This window comes from Lepisma saccharinum, chromosome 18, assembly GCF_977018435.1.
Source record: "Lepisma saccharinum chromosome 18, izLepSacc3.1, whole genome shotgun sequence".
Classification (NCBI taxonomy): domain Eukaryota; kingdom Metazoa; phylum Arthropoda; class Insecta; order Zygentoma; family Lepismatidae; genus Lepisma; species Lepisma saccharinum.
In genome coordinates this window covers 47,334,876-47,356,862 of record NC_139246.1, presented here as the reverse complement: position 1 = coordinate 47,356,862, position 21,987 = coordinate 47,334,876, and the positions used below count along the sequence as shown (strand labels likewise).

The 21,987-nt window shown below is 38.5% G+C and overlaps 1 protein-coding gene across 1 annotated transcript in view; it reads left to right on the top strand.

Annotated features, from left to right (window-relative positions):
- Positions 1–2,738: 2,738 nt before the first annotated feature.
- Positions 2,739–21,987, top strand: part of LOC146002559 (uncharacterized) — a 128,000-nt gene continuing 108,751 nt past the window's right edge. The window contains exon 1 of the mRNA XM_083140490.1: positions 2,739–2,941. Within this exon, the coding sequence (XP_082996616.1) occupies positions 2,927–2,941 (15 nt within the window). The 5' untranslated portion in view covers positions 2,739–2,926. The remainder of the gene's footprint in view (positions 2,942–21,987) is intronic.

Here is a 21,987-nt window from a genome sequence, read left to right as displayed (position 1 = left end):
ATTCAGGCAGTGTTTCGAAGGGCAGGCTTTTGGAATTTGCCCTTCTCTGGAAATAATATTGAAAACGACTTATGCTTATGCATAACATAAGTAGACCTTTGGCACGAAACTGTCTGTTACATGCTCATAGCAAACTAACTCTCTAGCCTACTTTAACCCGAAGGTTCATGGCTGCAGCAACACAAGCCTTCCATCTGTCCCTATCTTGGGCAAGATAAATCCAATCTTTTCCATCCTTACCGATTTCCTTTAGGTCCATCTCAACGTTATCCCTCCATCTTCGTCTTGGCATTCCCACTGGTCTCTCACCATCAGGTTTCCCAACAAGAATCTTGTAAACTCTTCTTTCCTCTCCCATTCGTACATGTACATGCATGATTCGTATGTGTACATGTACACATTTTAAGGAAAAGCACTCTTTCATGTGAAAGAAGCAGGAAAAATATGTGTAAAAATATAATAAAAAGTCTAAATTTTTACTTGCCCATCCTAGTGTGTTAATATATACCCACCGTCCTCTCGATCAAGTTTTCTGGCACCCTACCTGATAGTAAGACACCGGAAATAGCAATATTAAGAATATTTACAAGAGAGAAAATATGTATACACAAATTTGAGAGTTATCACAAACAGATTTCGAAGATACTAAGACAAGAAAGAACTCTAGATACACTCAGATCACAACAGCAGAATTCAATGCGAAGTTCAGAGCAACTGGAAAGTTCGTTTCCTAACTACAATTAACCCATAACAATAACAAATATATACTAATTTTCCATCATATACGCTTCTTCAGTCACATTTCGCGCGTGTAGGCAGGGGTTTCCTTTCATTACATTACAATTAAGTTACATAATTCGTTGATAATAGTCCGTGACTCCCTTGCATAGCTCATTGGAGGCGAATTGCTGCAACAAGCGTAGATCCTGGGAGTCGCCACAGTCAAGGTTCACTGACCATAATGACAGGCATTAGTAACATTTACTCCAAAGATGGCACCACCTTCGGAAGAATTCTCAATGATACAATACTTTGAAATATTGGCTAATCAAGTAAGCTTAGCATTGACAAGTTATTGGATTTTTATATAACTTGTACTGTCAATGCATTATAATCTACAGTAACACTAACTAAATTAGTAAACTCTCATATATTAGAGGACGCACTTTAAAGGAATAGACAGATACATACTGAAATTTTATGAAAATAACAAGGTCAATTCGAGCGAGTTTTCTGATATGAAAGAACGCAAAGAACACAATGTATGAAAAGGGGAAATGTGCTCACTAATTGTGGCAACAATGCTGTGAACGAAATTAATTACAGCAAATAATATCACTGAATGATCACAGATGGTCTCCTTTATCGCACAAGGCGATACCAACTTCTTGTTCTGACGTTAGACGCAGAATGCCTACGTTGTTAGATTTAGTTCTCTTAGCATAAATACGCTATAAATGTATTATTTATGCTGAGAGAACTAAACCTAGCATGCCTAACGTAACAACTTAGACATTTAGCCTAACAGTGAAAGCATTCTCCAGTGACGTTAGAACTCAAGGTAGGTATCGCGTTGTGCGATAAGGGATACCCGTGTGGCCCTCACAACGAATACCCATGCCCAGTCCTGGATTCGAACCCGGAACCTCTGGAGTCGAAGAACGCTGTGCTAACCACTCCGCCACGGAGGCCGGCATAAGGAAGGAAGTGAAAGGAACAGATAGAGAGAGTCAGGATGAGGTAAAGAGATAGAGTGTGAGAAGGACACACACACACACAATCACAATCACAATCGCACACGTGTGTGTGTGTGTGTGTGAATGTATATATATAGTACACAACATCCTGGACATATTTATTTCTGTCTTTCAGAACTTATTAAATGAATTCAATATCCTTATGATTTCTATTCTATTTATTGAATTGATTGATTGATTGAATTGTTACTTTCAGTCCACGTTATGCATAGAATGGCTAATCTGGATTGGACCTACAGTTTAAAGAGCGATCCGAAGCACTTTGGCATGTGATTCCATCGGGTATCGAACCCGAGATCCCTTGATTACAAGGCGACGACGACGTTACCACTACGCCATCGGGGAGGCTCTATATTCTATTTAGTTCAGTCCCCATGAATCTTTACATTTCATTGGAAAATCCATCCACTGATTAATAGAGTAGTAGACAATGTTGTTGATTTATTGTACAAGGTTCACGCGTTCGATTCCCGGTTAGCGCTCATTTTCAGTGTTTTGGATAGAATCGCAATTGGCCTATGAAGTGTACTTTGCCAGGCTTTCATTTGGCGTGCGGCACATTCACAATTTGTCTCTTTAGCTTACGTCACTAGTATATGGAAGCTTACAGGAAAAGCAGACAATAGACCTGGTCCAGCTTAGCACGTAGAGCCATTGTCACCAAACCAAGAGGAAACAATTATTCCCCTATTATGCTGGGTTTTGGTTTACATAATTCCGTATCTTTTAGCTCATTTTCCCCTGAAAAAAAAAACACGCGTGCGGGGAGAGAGTAGGGGGGGGGGGGTTGTAACGTGCAGCTTTCCACTAGCGGAACGAAGTCTGACCCTGTCGGAGTGACGACCCAACCACGCGGCGGAAATCCAGTAGCCTTGAGTTTCATTATCCAGCGCATCAGATTGTTCACACGACGCTTAACTTTTTTTTCTTTAATCTCCCCTCCCCCCCCCCCCCCAAATCTTCCCAACAATCCACCTGCACAAACGCTTCCTATTGGCTCGGCGAGAGGGAAGTTCGAAACCTCAGAACTGATTGGTGGTAGGGGGAGACGTATAAAAGCGAAAGGTGGATGGGAAAAATGGCCATATTTGGAACATTTGAGCGAACTTAAGATATACATAAAATAACATTAGTGTGCGCATGTGATACCTCAAAGCGGTCCTGAAACGATGCTATCTACAGCGGTGAGTGTGATGCGATGTGAATATTTATATTTGTGTGTGATGAATATGTGATCTTGTTTGTGATGCAGATTTAGCGAAAGGATTTAAGCTACACTTACCTCCCATAGTCGCTGATGTGTGAAATCCAGTACTTGTGTTTATGTCGAGTGCTTTTTGCTGCGTTGAACCGTGCTTAATTGTGCATCGTTATTGTGAAGAGTGGTTGTTATTCCGTCTGGTTTTCCAGCAAGGGTTGGTGTGATTTATTGCAGATTTGAAGTTCTTGTTTGAGGCAATGTGATTTTTCGTTTTGCACAGCATTTTCATTTACAGTGAATTCGGAGTGATGTTTCTATAAATGCAATATTATACTCGCGTTTTAGTGAGGACCTCAGAGGAGATTAGTGTTTCTACTTGTGGTAATAGTCGCTTTCTACCTCTCAAGCTTAATCGCGACTATCAGGGTGACTGAATGGCATTCTTGAACGAGCCAACACAGCGTTTCATCCAGGATTTAAAGTTAAGATTCCTAGCTTCTTGGGAGCCGCGGTTCGATTCCCGGAGTGGATGATTTAAGGTCGGACTCTTTACGTCTTATCACACACGAAGCGGCTCTGGGGCTCACCCAGCCCTCAAATCAATGGGTACCTGAGAGAGTAAAGGCGGTCGGAGCCTGATACTGATCACATCACCTGGAAAAATGGCCGAGATCAAGTGTGTGTTGGGCCGTACCCCCACATCTCCTAAATGTGCCTTCATTGCACGGTGCCATATGTACGGGGAACTCTACCTTTACCTTTTACCTAGATTCTTGGCCCACTAATATAACCACTCCACCTTGGAAGTGTATTTCAACAGCCACAAATAGGAAATATACACATAGGATGTCTCATTAGTAGGGCTTGGAAGTTGAGGAAAAATCCTTTTTTTTTCCTAGTGTCCGAAGACGAGGCCCAACATAATATATGTTCATTTTGGGTCATTGTAGGCCAGAAAAGGGTGGGTTTTATTTGTCCTTTTTTGCCTTTTTCGGCGTTTTTTGGCTTATTGGTCCTTTTTTATCCTTTTTTTAGGTCTTAACGGTTTTTTTTGCAACTTCGCCTTCTTTCGGCTACGTTTTTACTGCCCATTCTCAATTCGAATCATCATCAGTGCATCACCTCTTACACATCCTTTCTGTAGTAAAGAAATAAAAAAGAAGAAAGAAAGAAATATATTTGAACCATCCCTGAAACGAGAGAAAAACATTTTTTACTGAAAGATGCATTTCATTCATATAGTTTTTTCGCACTGTGTGTTCCATACCACCAGAATTTTGTATTTTTTTATTCATTAAATATGTAATTAAAACTGAAGTTATTAATTAATTTGGATCACATATATACGTCCTTTTTTCCGTTTTTAGATCGTTTTCTTGATATTTCTAGGTATTTTTTTGGCAATTTATAGGTCTTCAACTTCAGAGCCCTACTCATGAGTTTCTGAACTAGCTTTGTGTTCAAGGCGATGTCCTTGGTTCGATTTCGAGAACCTTAAGGATCGGCGGTCTCACATAACACACTTGTCCAGCGAATGTATTTCGTCTTATTTAACATGGCGAAGATAAGGCTTTGGAACCTTTTCTTCCATTTGACCATGTGTACACAATTATTGAATATGTATTTGAATTTGAATATTATATAGTTGAATGAACCAACACAACATCTTATCCAGAATTTATAGCTAGGACTCCTAGCTTCTTATGAGCCGCGATAGCTCAGTCGTTATGCTCGGCCTTCGTGGCGGAGGAGCCATCGCATCGCGCTACGAAGCCAGGGGTCCCGCGTTCGAATCCCGTCTAGGACATGGATACATGTGTTTGTCCGTATTGAGAAAACTGAGAATATAGTAAAAACTGATATTAGTGAAAGTTGAGAAAATGGTGAACGACGGGGATATTTCCGCATAGGCGCATTCCTTAAAATAAAATAAAAAGTAATTAGGGATTCTAACTACCATGCGAGAGAGTTAGCTGGGAAGAACCTGGATTTTTTCCACCTGTTCAAGCGGCTCCGGCGCCCACCCAGCGTTTATAAAGTGGGTACCTTGAAGGAACTCTGGGGTTGGTAAAGGCGGCCAGGGGCGTGGTGCTGATCACATCACCCCCACCTTCGGCCGTGATCAAGAACGTGTGGGGCCCTAACTCCACAACCCCTATACGCCTTCATGGCGTGGTGCAAAAGCACAGGGGAGTACTTTGTTTTTTTCATAAAGCTGACACTTAACAGTAAAATGTCTATTGAACGCAGTTCTTTTAACTACCTTAACCTAGCCATGATTCTCCTCCCAACATTAGCAATTGCTGTTATAGTTCCTGAGAAATTGAAACAATTCGGGTCGGAGAGTTGAACCGAACGAAATACCCTCTATACACACATGCACACACCGCCCCACCCCACACACATACATACAGAGAGAGAGAGACATACGCACACACGCCTAGATCTCTAATTGATTGATTTTGCTTTATTTTTTTCACATTTCTTCCACTTTTGGCTAATCACGACGATAAGGTTGATTGATGAATCTGATGCAGGAACACTCACTAAGGACGCCTGTGCCCAAATTCGAACCCGGAACTCTTTGCATCGTAGCGCTGTATGCTAACCACGGCTGGCACGTAGCTCTCTATCATTTATGATGACTGATTTATCAAAAGTGAATTTCCCGTTGTTTAATCTGACAAGCCGAACATCATATTCTATCATAAAAGCTACCTTGGCATGATTCACAGTGAGAGGGACATCTTAATTGATCGGATAGTAATTTAAATTTATGCCGAGTGTCTAACTAAGTAACTAACTCTCCAGCCTTCTGAAACCCGAAGGTTTTGGCTGCAGTAACGCAAGGCATCCATCTGTCCCTATCCTGGGCAAGATCAATCAATCTTTTCCATTCTTACCGATTTTCTTTAGGTCCATCTCAACGTTATCCCACCATCATCGTCTTGGCCTTCCTACTGGTCTCTTACCATCAGGTTTTCCAACAAGAAACCTGTAAACTCTTCTTTCCTCTCCCATTCGTGCCCACCTAAGTCTTCTTGATTTAATTATTGAATGCATATATGTTTATTATACTTAAGGCTCTCCCGATGAAGTACTGTTAATGCTATCGCCTTGTAATGGAGGAGTTTGAGATTTGATATCCGATGGATGTGTGTTGCTGCACATTGGTTCGGATCTCACTTAAGCCGTAGTAGCTTCAGCATCGATGAGCTCATGAGCGTGAAGTGGACGTAAAAACAAACTCATAAACCTTAACATGGTGTGGTGCTATGCACAGGGGAGCACTTTACCTTTACCTTTTTTTTACCTTAATATATTTAAGACTCTTTTATATTTTCCACGCTGTAAGTTGATAGTCTGTTAGGAGTTTAGTAAAGAGAGATAATATGGGTGTAAGCCACTGTGCAATGTGCCTCCACTGGAACCCTTTGATTACAAGACCACAGGGGTGACAGTACGTCTTAGAAGACGTATGGCCATAATAAGTAGAGTTACCAGACGTCCTCTTTTTCCCGGATATGTCCTCTATTTCGGGTCCTAAAAATGATCTGGGGTGGTTTTATAGGAAAATGTGGAAATGTTCTCTTTTTGGGGTTTAGACAACCGCTTCAATTTCAAGATTCGTAACAAAATTTTATATTTGTAAATAATTGTTAATATTCTATCCGTGTTCAATTTCATAATAAGGAAATACAACACATGCAAGCGCAAAGACAAAATCTTTTCTTCCAACGAAGAAAAATTGTGGGACGTTTGCGTCTCTTGTTGTCGCTGCCGCGCCGCGTGAGGTTAAGAATATGCGACACTCCGCTGCTTCCTTTGATTTGATTTATATATATATGTCTGTGTGTGTGTGTGTGTGGGGATGGGGGGGGGGGTTGTTCACACACATACAGAAACACACATAGTATAATACCTCTGTAAAATCTTTTGTGGAATCTTGAAATGTCCGTTCTTAAAGTTTGTCATCTGGTAGCCCTAATAATAATAAAAATAGTGGTAGACATAATTTGTCTAAACTTGAAACAAAATGAACAAATTTCAAGCATCATTTAACTGATTAATGAATCGGAAATGTATTGAACCCTCCCGAGGGGTTTCATTAGGGAGGGGGGGGGTCAGAGAGAAGGACAAGGTGGTGTGAAGAAAACTTTGAACCATCCCTTGTGGTGGCTAGCGTAACAAGCTATGAACTCAGGAATACAGGATGAACCTTTGCATCTGTCGCATCGTAAATTTCATCGGTTTTTAATTCTGCAAATAATTGAGATTAACCTAGAGAGGTAAAGAATGAAAATAAACATGTCGTTCCTCTATATATCCTAACCAAAAACGAACTTTGTACCAAGCAGTTATTAATTTACCGAATAGCCTACACCTAAGAGAAAATTAGCATCGAACTACGGAGAAATGGTGGACCTACAGAGAACATTCTGATGTCACGACTGATGTGTACAGATAATATTTTTAGATATTTTAGGTGTTTACGCAATATTCTCAGCCAGTGAGGGCTACTAACTAATGTTGTTTTGCATGACGTAAATTGCTTTCGGATATTAATAAAAAACGTATATGTACAAAAAATTTAAGTTAAACTAGAATAATTTTATGGAAAAATTTCGTTTTACAATAATAATTTTCGACTTATGATTTCACTGCCATCTAACGGTACTAACGAAAATGAAATTCATACCTTCCAGGCCATGCGTTTATATGTAGTGACATTGATAGTTGGTGAAATTTGTTTAAAAAACTGCCCTTCTATGAAGTTGCACAATTTATTGATACTAAAACATACGCATACAAAAACGGGATATAAGGGGTCCCGGGTTCGATACCCGGTGGAAGCACAAGTGGTTCGGATCCCACTTTAAACTGTAGGTCCAGTCCCGATTAGCCTTACTGTGCATAAAGTGGACTTAAAACACCAAATCAATCTATCAAAAACGTGACATACTGAGTTCTCACTGTAAACCGTAAACCTGTGGGAACGAATGCAAAATATCCCTGCAAGAGATTATGTTCTTCTACAAGAGATGGCACTGAGAGCAGACAAGTCTTGATGTCCTGTCAAATTTTTGAGGCGAGAGCGAAACCGAGGCTAAAATGTCATTCTAAACATCGAGATTTCACAACACAAGAGAGATAATAAAAAAGGACCTGTGCAAAATAGAAACGACACAAAACTTATAGTTTGAGTTTCCCAATCTCGTTTGAGACTGTTAACCTATAGAATATTTTCTAACGGAAGGACTGATTCAGACGTAATAAGCTAACTTCTCATATAAGTGTAAAAATTTTATTTCACGGAAGTTGATTCATCAGTGACAACTGTGAAGTATGCATGGCGCTTGCATATATTCAGGATAAAATTTAAATCTTATAGACGTGGTAGCAGGGTCGTAGCCAGGGGGGCGCGAGGGTAGCACGCTCACCCCTAAATTTTCTTCCGCACCCCCTTCTGAACCCCCAACGTTCAACTGAAAACACTTAGAGTGTCATATTATGTCATGTCGTCATATCGAACGTCGAATGTTAGGTACTGAAGTAAAATCGTTATTATTGTATGCATCAAGCAAGCTCTGAAACAGGTGCCGATATCGATATACATACTTTCCTGTACTGGCGGCAGCCTCTATGAAGATCAGCATTCTTGTTATGATTTTTTTCTTCCTTTGTTTCTTCAAGTGGTCTGCTTGTGGTTGTCGATAATTGCACACACGAAAACAATTTATCTACAGCATAGTTTCTAATAACCTTTTTCTTAATGAACTCAGAAATCAACAAAATATCACTTACCATGTTTTACACCCGAGTCCTTCATTTAACGCGAGTTGTAACGTGAAGGGTAGTTTTCTTCTTAATACGTTCTGTGTATTTGTTCCACGTAACATGTCTAGTAAACGTACCATTTCAGGCTTTTTCAAGAGAAAGAGGCCTAATGTTCAGGAAGGCATTTTACAGTTCGTTGTTGGGGATAGTGCGGCAGAAGGGATTTTAACGAGGACGAAGTTGCTGTGCACTTCGAGTTTTGTCCTGAAGTGACAGACGGAATGTACAATGTACTATGTATTTGGTACCTCCATTGGTTACATTGAAAATGTTCAAAAATTGTGTTTTTAAAGACAAGGATAATTTCATTTTTTATTTCACTACATAGTTCAATAAGACTGCAGCGTGTATCTGAATGTTTCCACTGTACGACCACTTCCTTGGAGTATAAGACTTAAAGAAAGTCCAGGGGGAAGGCAAGGCAAAGGGGGGGGGGGGGCACAGCCTGCCTGGAAAATGAATGTCAATCTAAAGTTATTATATTTTACACATACAATTTCATTTCAGTCAGTAATTTTTTTTAATCAGTTGCGGCCATTAGAGTTGCAGTTGCCCCCGTTTTTGCTATTTTTACCCCCGCACTATGCTAAACTGTCCTTGCCCCTCCCCGTTTTGGCACCTTGCTCCCCAGTTTTGAAAGATTGCATGTGTGTTTCATGGTTTTCCTTATTTCAGCATGGCACCCCCTACATTTCTTTCCGCACGCCCTCAGCACCCCTTGATGATTGATCCTGGCGCCGCCGCTGCTTGGTAGCGTCGAAATGAGGCGTCAAATAGAAAAAAACAACATTATTTACAAAAGTTGTTTCTCTTCATGATCTTCATACATTGTGAAAGTTTGTACGGTTATACGCTATAAACAACTAACCTTATGTATCGTATCAATCCCTAAGATTATATGTTTATTTTATTTAAGTCTCTCTGAACGCTTCACGTTGACCAGGACATTCACTTGTTTTTCTCAGTTGTCTCAAGCCTCTGAGGCATGTTTACAATGCATTGTGTTGTGCCATGCAAACCTCCTGAGCATTCAGGAAACAGGTAATACTTCTGGTTATAGAGTCAGCGGTTTGCATGGTGGCAATTAATAACAACGCTCTGGAACAACGCTCTGGTCGACGAATTGGAGAAGCTAACAGAGGACTACGCTTATTCTATTCAACTTAATACTTCAGATAGACAGGTAATTATCCTAACACCCAGCCATGATTCAGGTTCAACGAATAGAATAAGCGTAGTCCTCTGTTAGCTTCTCCAATTCGTCGACCAGAGCGTTGTTCCACTACTGACCTCCTGCTCTGCTAACCACCTCTTCTCTCTCAACTCAATCCCAAAAGTCAGTCCCCTCTCAGCTTCTCTCACCTCTGTATTACCAGGCCATCGAGCTCTTCCTCTATGCCGAATCGTGTTATTAATTGCCACCATGCAAACCGCTGACTCTATAACCAGAAGTATTACCTGTTTCCTGAATGCTCAGGAGGTTTGCATGGCACAACACAATGCATTGTAAACATGCCTCAGAGGCTTGAGACAACTGAGAAAAACAAGTGAATGCCCTGGTCAACGTGAAGCGTTCAGAGAGACTTAAATAAAATAAACATATAATCTTAGGGATTGATACGGTATTTGAAGATTAGACGAGAGAGGGACCTGCCCTTTCAGAATAGGTCAATATGAGATACAGGCATTCACCGGTTTAGAACAGAGTAAGAAACTCCTGGTAACAAGTCTCGTGCCGTCTCGCTACCATCGCTATTCTGTGTACTATATCCACTGCGTTGGCAATATTAAAGCTACAAACCATTCTGCAAGTTGTTCAATGTACATTGATTGATTTGCTTTATTTTACTTCGCTTTTTGTGCCACTTTTGGCTGATTTGCCAAGATGGAGATGAGTGATGATATGATGAAATTGATGAATGGACACTCCCAAACACCAATGCCCAGGCCAGGATTCGAACCCGGGACCCCTGGTGTCGTTGCGCTATGTGCCAACCATTCCTTCACGCGGGCAGGCTACAGGTTGTTCAATCGAAAAGTATACCACGGATATTAATTTAGTTAGTTGACGATATACTTTTATGCTAAACAACCTGTACACGTAAGAATAAGCAATAGGAACGCTTAAACTTAGACAACTCAGTCCATAAATTACAATAAGTTCTTGCGATGGTACAGTTAGGAGGGAACTCCCATTGCGAGGAACTGTTTGAAAGACATTTCCTCAAGTAACTTACGCCTAACTGAAAAACAAAAGTATTATCTCTTGATTTTTAATATTATGTAACTTCCCTGCCAAAAGGGCACATAAATTACGGGAATTTTGCAGTATTTACTATCGATTTCTTAGCAAAGGTAATGAATGTTGTAACTGTAACAAAACGAGACGAGGAAGTAGCTTTCTCGCTATCGGGCACGTATCCGCTGTCTGGGGTCTGAATTCGACTCTTGACCTTGTCTCGATCCCCTCACGAGTTTTGAAATACGAAAAAATAATGCAAGAATGTAAACAAAAGAATAAACCCATCACATTAAACATCGCGCATAACGTAACGATGGACATCCGCAGCATTTTTTCCAGGGAGAGGCAAGCAAGGTAATATTTTTTTCCAGGAAAACAACAACGAAATCGAAAGGACTTCCCTCGTCCTAACCTTGCTGCTCCTTATGGATGCTGAAGCCCCTTTGGATGTTGAAGATCGAGCGCGCGCTGTTTCCCAAACTGAAAGGCTTGCGTGCTTTCAAACGTTTCCGTTGCTTCCCACGGTACCATTTCACTTTCTGCCTTTGCGTTTTCAAACAATTGAGCATCGAGTAAGTCTCACTGTACACTTACCATAACGCAGCCGTCCGAGCCCACAAGCCGTAACCGGTATAGATCCGTATCTTGTGAACTGAACTTGAGACAATTTTAGAACCCATTTAACCATAACGGGTGCAGAATTGCGATGTGTTCCTTGGGTTCTCCGCCAGAAGTAAAATAATTACTACTTTTCCTTACATTCCAACCTCACTAGTAGGGCTGTACATCAGCTAGCAAACAACTACTACATTACTCAAATGACTCCATTATGGTTAATGTAGAGAATAGAGCTAGGTACCGTTCTACAATTATAATGTGAAAGTGCTGAATAGTACTTTATAATTATTAAGTAATTTACGAAAAAAACGTTCATTTTTTAAAATATACGAGGGATGATCGAAAAAAAGGTTACAAAACCTATTATGGCGTATGGGTTAGACATGGCTGGAAGATCAACACACCTGATGATGGAGGGCACTCAACACTAGTCCTCGATGTAATCACCTTTTTTGTTCAAGCCCTTGTCACAACGGCAGATGAGGTTTTCCATACCGGTTGCACAGAAATCCGCGTCAAGTTCTCCTAGCCACCGTGAGGCAGCTCTTTTGACATCATCACATGTCAGATAATGGTGGCCAGCCAACCAAATGGTAGTTCCAGCTCAGCTGATATTAAGCGTAATGTTCTTCTTCTGTCCTCACGAATACACTCATCCACAAGAGCACAGTTCATGTCAGTGGTTGAGGTACCTACCGCTGTGTCCAGGGTTGTCATTAACAATTCTGGTCCGTCCTTCTTTGAAGGCACGACACCACTTCGCTACATGTTGCCTTGAAATTGTCCCATCCCCATACACCTCCACAATCTGCCTATGAATGTCAGCAGGTGTAGTGTTTTGGCCCACAGGAACCGCACCACTTCTACTCTTGACCAATTTTCTAGACTAGTCACCATTTTAAATGTCCGCTTCTCGGGTATACATGGTCAGAATCCTAAGTCCTCAAACTCGCAACAAGACAAACATGTTATTAATTTACACATAAATTTTCGTTACGTTACAGTGAATAAAACAAAAGTTATATGCTTTGTAACCTTTTTTTCCGATTATTCCTCGTAATTCAGACAATGTGCCTAGTACATATAATATCCTTTATTCGATAAATTACGCAATCGATTTTCTTTCATTTGGTGCAAAAACAAAGGTTTTATCGTTATTCTGTGAGATGTTATACCCGTTTAAAGATTGCACTACAAATTCTGATGGTGGCCATATTGATGACGTCATATCTCCGAAACCCGCAACGGGATTTTTTGGGACTTTTTGTGGGAAATACACCTCAAGTAGTACTACATACTCCAGAAGTTTCGTTTCATTTTCTTGAATGTCCAGGTTAAACTCTAATTTGATTGGACTAAAGTTTTGGAATTTAATTCTACGCATTATACAAACATTATAAAGTCATGTAACAATTTCAGGTGAGAGATTACTGTTATTTTCATGGCATTGTGTAGGTACTAAATAAATGAATACCTACAATAAACGTATTCTTTAACAGTAATACTTAAAGTATTTAAATATAAAACTATTATTTTTCTTATTTGAAACAGTAAATATGTAATATGGTCAAGGTTTTATTGCGAGTGTGAAGTAGAGGGACCAAGGTGGAAAGTAAAGGGGGAGCCAGAAATCCCTCGCCTTGTTCAAAATTTTATCTTCAGCCGCCCCTGGCCTTGGCAGAGTGGTAGTGGGTTCGAATCCTTGGTGCGATATGAATGTTTGTGTTTGGCTGTCCTTTGGAAAATTAAAGCGTAAAGTGAATAACAGAAAACAAGAACAATGAAAACTAAGGTATGAAAGAAGTTTTAAAAACTCGGTAGGGTGCCACACGGGAGACCCTGCTTCGATTCCCGGAGTGGGCGATTTCAGATGGGAATTCCTCCATCAATAGCCCTGCATGGAGCTGCTCAGAGGTTGAGCTAGGTGGCTGATTGTATCCCCATATTCCTTAAAAGCATGCTGCAGTTTGCAGGGTGTGGCTTTACGTTTTCTCATAATTTAGTATCGTCGTCGCCATTAAATTAGAGATAAAAAATTCAACGAAGATAAAAATGTACAATATATATAAACAGCCTGTTGTCTGTAACCGTTGTTAGCTATCGAACATACTCCTTGTAGCCTTAGACCCCAGAATTAAGCATTTCGTTTTGCATTTTTGCTTCTAAAATCTTACAGCATTTTTTGTAGCATACAATACTGGGTGATCCGTTTGAGATGTCAGAAAAGAATGTGTGTAGGGCCTCCCCGATGGAGGCGTCGTCGCCTTGTAATCAAGGGGTCCCGGGTTCGATACCCGGTGGAGGCATATAGTGGTTCGGATCCCACTTTAAACTGTAGTTCCAGTCCCGATTAGCCTTACTGTGCATAAAGTGGACTAAAAACACCAAATCAACCAAACCAAATCAAAAAGAGGATAATGTACGTTTCTGTGAGCAGCTTGTTGTAATATAAACAGAAAGGATGTAAGTTTCGAGTGGGTGGGGGTTTACAGACTTCAGCCACATGGCGGCGCTAATGTGCATGGTAACAAAGGTGGTGGCCACGTCACAACACCTCACACAGTATGCCGTATGGTATGCGAAATTTTCGAGTATTACATGCATTCTACTGCCGCCACGCAGCTGAAGACTGTAAACCTCCACTCACTCGAAACTTACATCCTTTGTGCTTATATTACAACAAGCTGCTCACAGATACGTACATTAATCTCTTGTGCATAAAGGTTTACTTTTCTGACATCTCAACGGATCAACCGGTGCAGGTGTAATGGCGGCCGCGTAAAATGTAAACAATGTATCACTTTTCGGCTAGCTCTTGCGATTATAATGTATAATATGTACAGCACAAAAGACACGTCGAGTTACACCATCTATGCTGAGTGCACGGTGTTTACATTCAAAACAACTAATTTACTCTTCCATACGTCTGGCTGTAAACAGGGCTTTTCGAGTTATCGAAATTGAAACTCCGGTAATTGACCCTCTGATAAATTACTTGTTAGTAAAAATTAGCGAAATAAATATGCATATTTGTGTAGCCTATTTCCCCCAAATACGAATCGATCTGTATACAGTTCCTTCTATCAAACTTTAGAATCACTTTATGAGCAGGGGTCTTCCCTTATTATTGCAGGGGATTTTAATTTCCCTGAGATAAAGGGGGCGGATCACAATCTCTTATTTTCAAACGAAGCTTGCATAGAATTGAGTCATTTCATGTCACTCCACCTACTAAACAGCTTCAATGACATAAAAAATGATAACGAACGAACGTTAGATTTGATTTTAAGTAACGTTAATGGCATAACAGTCACGAGGGAATCCGATCCTCTAGTACCAGAAGACATTCATCACCCAGCTTTAAATATTGACATTTCCATGACTAAATTTAAATCTATCACGAAAAATTCAATTCAAGCAGAATATAACTATAACTTTAGGAATGCAGATTTTTTAAAAATTTATAATCTTATGAGAGTTGTAAATTGGAATGTACCTTCAACGAAAAATCAACCGAAGAAATTTCCGAGCTGGTTCTCACGGGAAATTATAAAGAATATCAGGAAGAAAGCATATCATAGGCAAAAATGGAAAAATAACGCTCCCCACGCTGAACATCATCATGAGAAATTTAAAGAACTTCGGAATATTGTTAAACGAGGGATTCAAAAAGCATATAAGCATTATATTTCAAGCACAGAGTATAACATACTTCATACCCCTAATCTCATCTTCAGTTTTGCCAAAAATATGATGAAACAAAAAAGAGCAGAACCTTTTCAATATAAAGGTAAAGTACTTTCTGACACTCTAGAAGTAACAACAGCGTTTGCTAAATATTTTCAATCGGTGTACCGGCAGGTTGATGGAAAAAATAAGACTTTGAATATTCAATCTTACAGTGAAATCGATAAATTAAACCTATCAGATATTAGTCTTAAAGAAATCGAAGATGCCATTAAAAATCATAAACCGAAAAAATCTATTGGTTCCGATAAAATTCCGCCTTACATACTTAAAGGATGCGGTGAGATACTCAAATACCCCCTGCACACGCTGTTCAATCTTGTACTTTCCACCTCAACATTTCCAGATATTTGGAAATTAGAAAAAATTACCCCGATACCAAAAACAAATAAGCAAAATGATGTAGAGAATTACAGGCCGATAGCAGTCCTGGCAGCACCTGCCAAGCTCTTAGAGCAAATTCTTTACAAGCACATTTCTTATCACATACGATCAGTGATCTCTCCTTATCAACATGGTTTCTTATGTAAAAAGTCTGTCTGTACCAACCTATCAGAAATAACTCATTTCATAGCAACTGCGATGGATAGCGGAGCTCAAGTAGATGTAATATATACAGATTTTTCGAAAGCGTTTGATACCGTAAACCATAGAATCTTAATAGAAAAACTGAAATCATACAATCTATCGAATCCGATGTTACAATTGTGTCAATCCTACTTAACAAACTGCAAACAGTACTTCACGTTTCAGGGAAATACTTCCGATGAATTTGAAGCTACATCCGGAGTTCCCCAAGGCTCTAACCTTGGTCCCTTATTCTTTCTCATGTGCATAAATGATCTTCACGAACATCTGAATCAATCGGGTAAACTACTTTTTGCGGACGATTTAAAAATATACAAAAGAATTTGCAGTTACATTGACTGTACCGAGTTACAAGCGGACATAAACAGTCTTGTGGAATGGTGCGAAAGCAACAAACTAATCTTAAATAGCGAAAAATGTTACCAAATGTCATATACTCGAAACACTACATCAATAAAATACGACTATTGCATAAATAAACAAAAATTAAAACGGGTAGAAACAATCAAAGATCTAGGAGTTCTGTTTGATTCTAAACTTACATTTCACGCGCACGTTAACTTTGTAACAAACGAGGCTTACAGACTTCTGGGATTTATAATGCGTACATGCAAAGAGTTCAAAAATGTCGGAAGCTTAATGATGCTTTATAATGCTTACGTTAGAGTGAAAATTGAATACGCAAGCATAGTGTGGCACCCTCAAACCCAGCAAGATATAAACAAAATAGAACAAATTCAAAGTAAATTCTTAAGACACTTAAAGTACAAACTAGATGGTATATACACTCAAATGGAATCCCGTGAGAACCTTCTCAGATATTTTAACCTAACAACTCTCAACAACAGACGCATCATGCATCAGCTCATTTTCCTCCACAAATTTTTAAATAATCTCATTGAAGCTCCTTTCGCCCTGTCACAGCTCGACTTCTACGTCCCCTCAAGCAAATTACGACCAAGACGGCAACTCTTCAGCCTCCGTCGTAATAGAACCAACGCTCTGACAATATCCCCAATTTGGAATATGTGTAAAACATTTAATGATACCATCAAAAGTGAAAACAGTGTGGACTTATTTTGCCCGACCGCAATTTTGAAAAGGAATATACTAAAATTACATAAATTACGATAGAACCTAAGATTTATATGTTTGTTAAATGTTTTCTGTCTATATACTACATTCATCTGTGCAATTTTTCAATAATGTTATCACAAAATTATTGTATAATGAACGCCATTAATGGGTAATATACCTGTTGCGTTCAATTTCTGAAATAAATAAATTAATAAATAAATAAATAAATAAAAGTATAGCCTACACTGTAAAGTATGCATTTAAGCAGCGCCATTGTTTTGTATCTAATAACGTTTTATACGAAACGTTATTCCTCTCGGTTGAATAGTAATCGGCTTTTAAAAATGTGAAGTGATACATTGTTTACATTTCACGCGGCCGCCATTACACCTGCACTCATGACCTAGAGGTCGCTTCTGATTGGTTATGCTACAAACTAATGCTAGGGAAATAGGACCGATCCTATCCTTGAGAAATGCCATGAAATATGCCATGGCAAATGAAATACCATATTTTTTTTTTACTTCACATGTTAGTATTTTGGTCATGGCATAAATGTTAAGAAAAATTGTAAGGAAAATGCTCTCGTCTGATGCGAGATTTAGACATATTTCAAATTTACTGTCACGTACCTTTGTAGGTGTCTTGCCTTCTGAGATATTCAAATTTCGATGACTGATATGGATTGGCGCAGGAACCAGTCTAAGTAACATACCTGAACACACACGCTATTGACGTAATGTATATTACACTAGGCTAGGTAATTATTCTATACACGATACTAAATGCCATTTTAAAAATTCTATCATTTCGTCACTCCCTCTCCGGAATGTGTCTCGTTACAAAAAACATTGATTTTCAGAACTTGCTAAAAATATTGACATTATATCGAACTATTTTCAAACTTATATCCAAAAGAAATACTTAACAATATTCCCATTTGTTGGTTATTTAGACTAAAAGTTGGAGGAAAAGGTGTGAATTTAATGGAATGATTATTGTTTCGTAGTTGCACAAGAATCATAATTTGAACTGTTTTACGAAGGTCATAGAGCTCAAGTAAATATTCAATTATTTTGAGTGTAGGTTTCGTAAAATCATTAGACTTCGTTGCGTAATTCAGAATTTAGAAACTACATTTCTGGGAGATATCAATGTGAGCAAATAAGTGATATATTAATGTTTTCCTCTAGTCGTCTTTGTAATTATAATCAAAATACTAATACTGCTCCTCCCCCTCCTACTACTATTAGCAATAATAACAATAAAGTGCATTTAAATATTCCAAAAATTGAATGGAATTTTCTGGCATCCCCAAAATTTTAGTTTACACTCGAATAAAATATAATCATTTGTTGTAGTGCATTCTTTTGTTTATTAGTTCAATTTTAACTGCGTGTGAAGCAGTTTAGGGTGACTCTTTAACATGACACTTGTGAGAAATTACAGTACTGTAATTACAGTACTTACTATCCTTATTTCTTCTGTTAACGAAGTGGCCTGGCTGCAGTGTTGCCAGTAGCCTAGTAGTCATTATACACTTTCCTAAAGGCGTTGCCTCGTAATCAATTGTCCCGTGTTTGACACCCATTGGAGACACGTAGTGGTTGGGATCCTACTTTAAACTATCACCAGATAGTTTAAGTGTTTACAGTGGACTTAAAAACTAGTCAGTGTGACATTTTTAAAAAATCCAGTAACTACCTCTGAAGGACCGGGATATATATATATAGACCACAGGAGTAAAAAGAATGACATTCAAAGGGGAGACGCAGAAACCAGAAGGGGATTCCCTTCACCCACCTTGAAATATAATCTTATTAAAGTAGGCAAACCTTCTAGTTACAAGTGCAAGGCTGATACTTAGAGGAATGCAAATTTCGTTTTTGGCGAAAACATAAAATGTGAAAAAACTTTGTAATGTTAATGTATCATGTTTCTGAAAGGTTTGAGGTGCATTTTCCTACCTTTTTTTTGTCAAGAAATGGTGCGAAATAAACTCTTAAACACAAAATTTAGGGTTTATTTACACCTTCTGAGATCTGAATTATCTTGTGAGTTATGCAATTCACGGAAGATTGATTAATTCTGCTGTAGGTATTTGAGAAGCAAAATTAGGCCTCTTTATACAGGAATAAAGTTAATACTCTGGTAATTACATAAATGTGCTATTAGAAGAGATATATTTTCATTTTGTGTAATAAGTGCAGTTTTTTAATCAAATTTAGAATTATGTTCACAATTTAAAACCAAACTATCATTTGATCCGATTTTTCACCGATATAACAACGAAATTAATTTCATCTACCGCTTTTGAACTCGAAATTGACCCTATTCTTGTACCTAAATTTATGCTCTTTTAATTTCCAAAAATATGTTATTTTACTGATACTAAACTTCAGAGGCATTGTGGATGTGAAATCGAGTTCCATTAATTTTTCAAAGACGAATTGTTTTTCTTTTGGGGGGGATATTATTCGTATATTACGTCGCTTTACTACCTTCGTAGGTTAATGGCGACGATAAAGATAAATGGTGATTTGAATGAACAAAACAACATCTATGCCCAGCAGCACTCGGCTGTAACGAAAAATTAAATTTCTGTACATTTTTCGTCAGATATATTTTGAGTCAATCATAAACAAAAATAAGTAAACCGCAAAAACTGGAAGGCTCATAAGAAGAAAGGAGTAATTTTGAGATTAAATATTTAGTACATTAATAGTGATAGTGTACATGCTCATCACTAAAAAAAATCATATACGAGACATATATCTTTAATAATGCTAAAGGAGGCACTTGAAAAAAATGCCATTCAAATTTGCAGGTTAAAGTTTCTAACTGAAAAAAGAGATTTACAAATTATTATTATTGCACGCAAATAATTTCAGATTGTGCTAATTCTAGTTCAAGCACAGGGGTTGCCGTATTTGCAGAAATCTGCGCGTCATCAGGGGCACTGACCCAAAGAGACTTCCAAGTAGTCTCATCAAAATTCCCGTGGCTTGTGGGAAATTTACTTTAACATACATAAAACCTGTAACGTTGCATACAGATCTCAAGTGGGACACTCGCTTACGTCAAAGTGGAAGTAATGGGGCCACAGCCCCCTCCCCTCCGAAATTTTGAGAATCAGATGAAAGCAGTAAAGAAATATTCGGGAAAACCCCAAGTTGTAAATGCAAATTCAAACTCACTTTAAAATGATCCCCGATTAATATCATTTTTCTTGAGAATTTTTTTTTAAAACGAAGGTTAAAAATGTCAATTCCACCCCTCAAGAATGTAGCTATATATTATTCACCCCCCAAACAATCATTCTTACGATAATGTGTTGGGATGGAGACCAAGTTAAATATTTGTATTTTTTCTTACTTAGCGTAGCTTTTCCGCTAATTTGAGCTTCTCGAGTCGACGTGGATGAATGGAATTGATGATAGAAGGGTGTGTGAATTAAAATGATTTCGCTGCCGACGAAAGTGGTCATTTTTAAAATGAACAAAAACAAACAAAACACACAAAAACAAAAACAAACAAAAAACACAAAAAAACAACACAAAACAAAAACAAACAAAAAATACCAAAACAAACAAAAAAGCAAAAACAAAAACACAAAAAATGACCCCCGACAAAAAATTATCACCGGCAAAAGGAAATTATTTTTATCTTGCCAGGAATGTTTTAATCTCCCTCAAACAAAATGCAATTGAAAGCAAATTCTTAACTAGTATTTACCAAACACAATTGAAAAATCGTGCGTGTCCATTAATGGTCCAGTCATCAAACATTTACCTGCTGAAAAGTATGCACCCTTTTGGATTAAAGGAGAACACCATTCTGCAACTGACCAAGCTCGTGAAACCGAGACAACAGCTACCTGTTTTCCACTCATGTCTCCATGACATAGTTCAGATATTTTAAGTATTCAACAAGAAACTTGTATGTATGTTAGATGGACGTTGAGTTTGAACTTGGCAACAGAAGATTTGGTCAGTTTTTTGGTGTTACTAGTTCTAATTGCTTCTTTTTTCTATGAGCTTGAATTTTATTAGAATGCTGAATGTTTCTAAATTAGATGTAAATGTTATCATAATATTTAATGACCTAGGCTAGAACCACTGGCGTACGCAGAGTTTTATTTTGGGTGGGGTTTGAATTGTAAAGGTGGAATGGGTATTACATAGCTTGGTTCATTGGGGGGGGATACGCAATAAAATATTTTATAATTATCATTTTTAACCTTCGTCTTAAAGTTTGTTAAAAAACAAAAGCAAAATTGTAATCAAGAGTCTTTTTAAATTATCACCTTGGTTCTTTCCGAATTCTTTCTTGCTTTCATTTGAGAATTTGGACTTTCCCCATCAGCCCCTCCATCACGCCAGAAGTTAGAACCAATGTTCTAATGTACCGGCACTTAGAACCGCAGGGCAATAGTTTAACTTACTGACTAGTAATATAAACAAATTTGAAAACCAAAAAAGCCTCCCCTTAAAATAAAATCACGCCACTGAGTGGGCACCCCCTCCAAAGCATAATTCGCACAGTGTGAAGGAACATTCACAAACATGCATGTCCAAGACACAAAATCCGAGTAACAAATAGAATTAGAGCATATAGAACTCCAAATTTAGCATTTAGGAAACGAGAAGTTCTGTTTTCGCCCTCATGTACAGTTACTTTGACTAATACCACAGAAATGGAATCACTGTGCAAAAGCCCACCAACATCTTGTAATTAAACATTAGGTCAAAAGATGACACTGGTTATTGTAATAGATTAAATGGTCGAAAGAAACCGGGAAGGAAGACACTGAGATAATACTAAACCACACGTAATTGTTAAAAAGGTTTGGTTTTATTTCTTAAGAACAATGCAGCCATTCGAGAGCGAAGTAAGGACGACTATAAATTATTAACTGA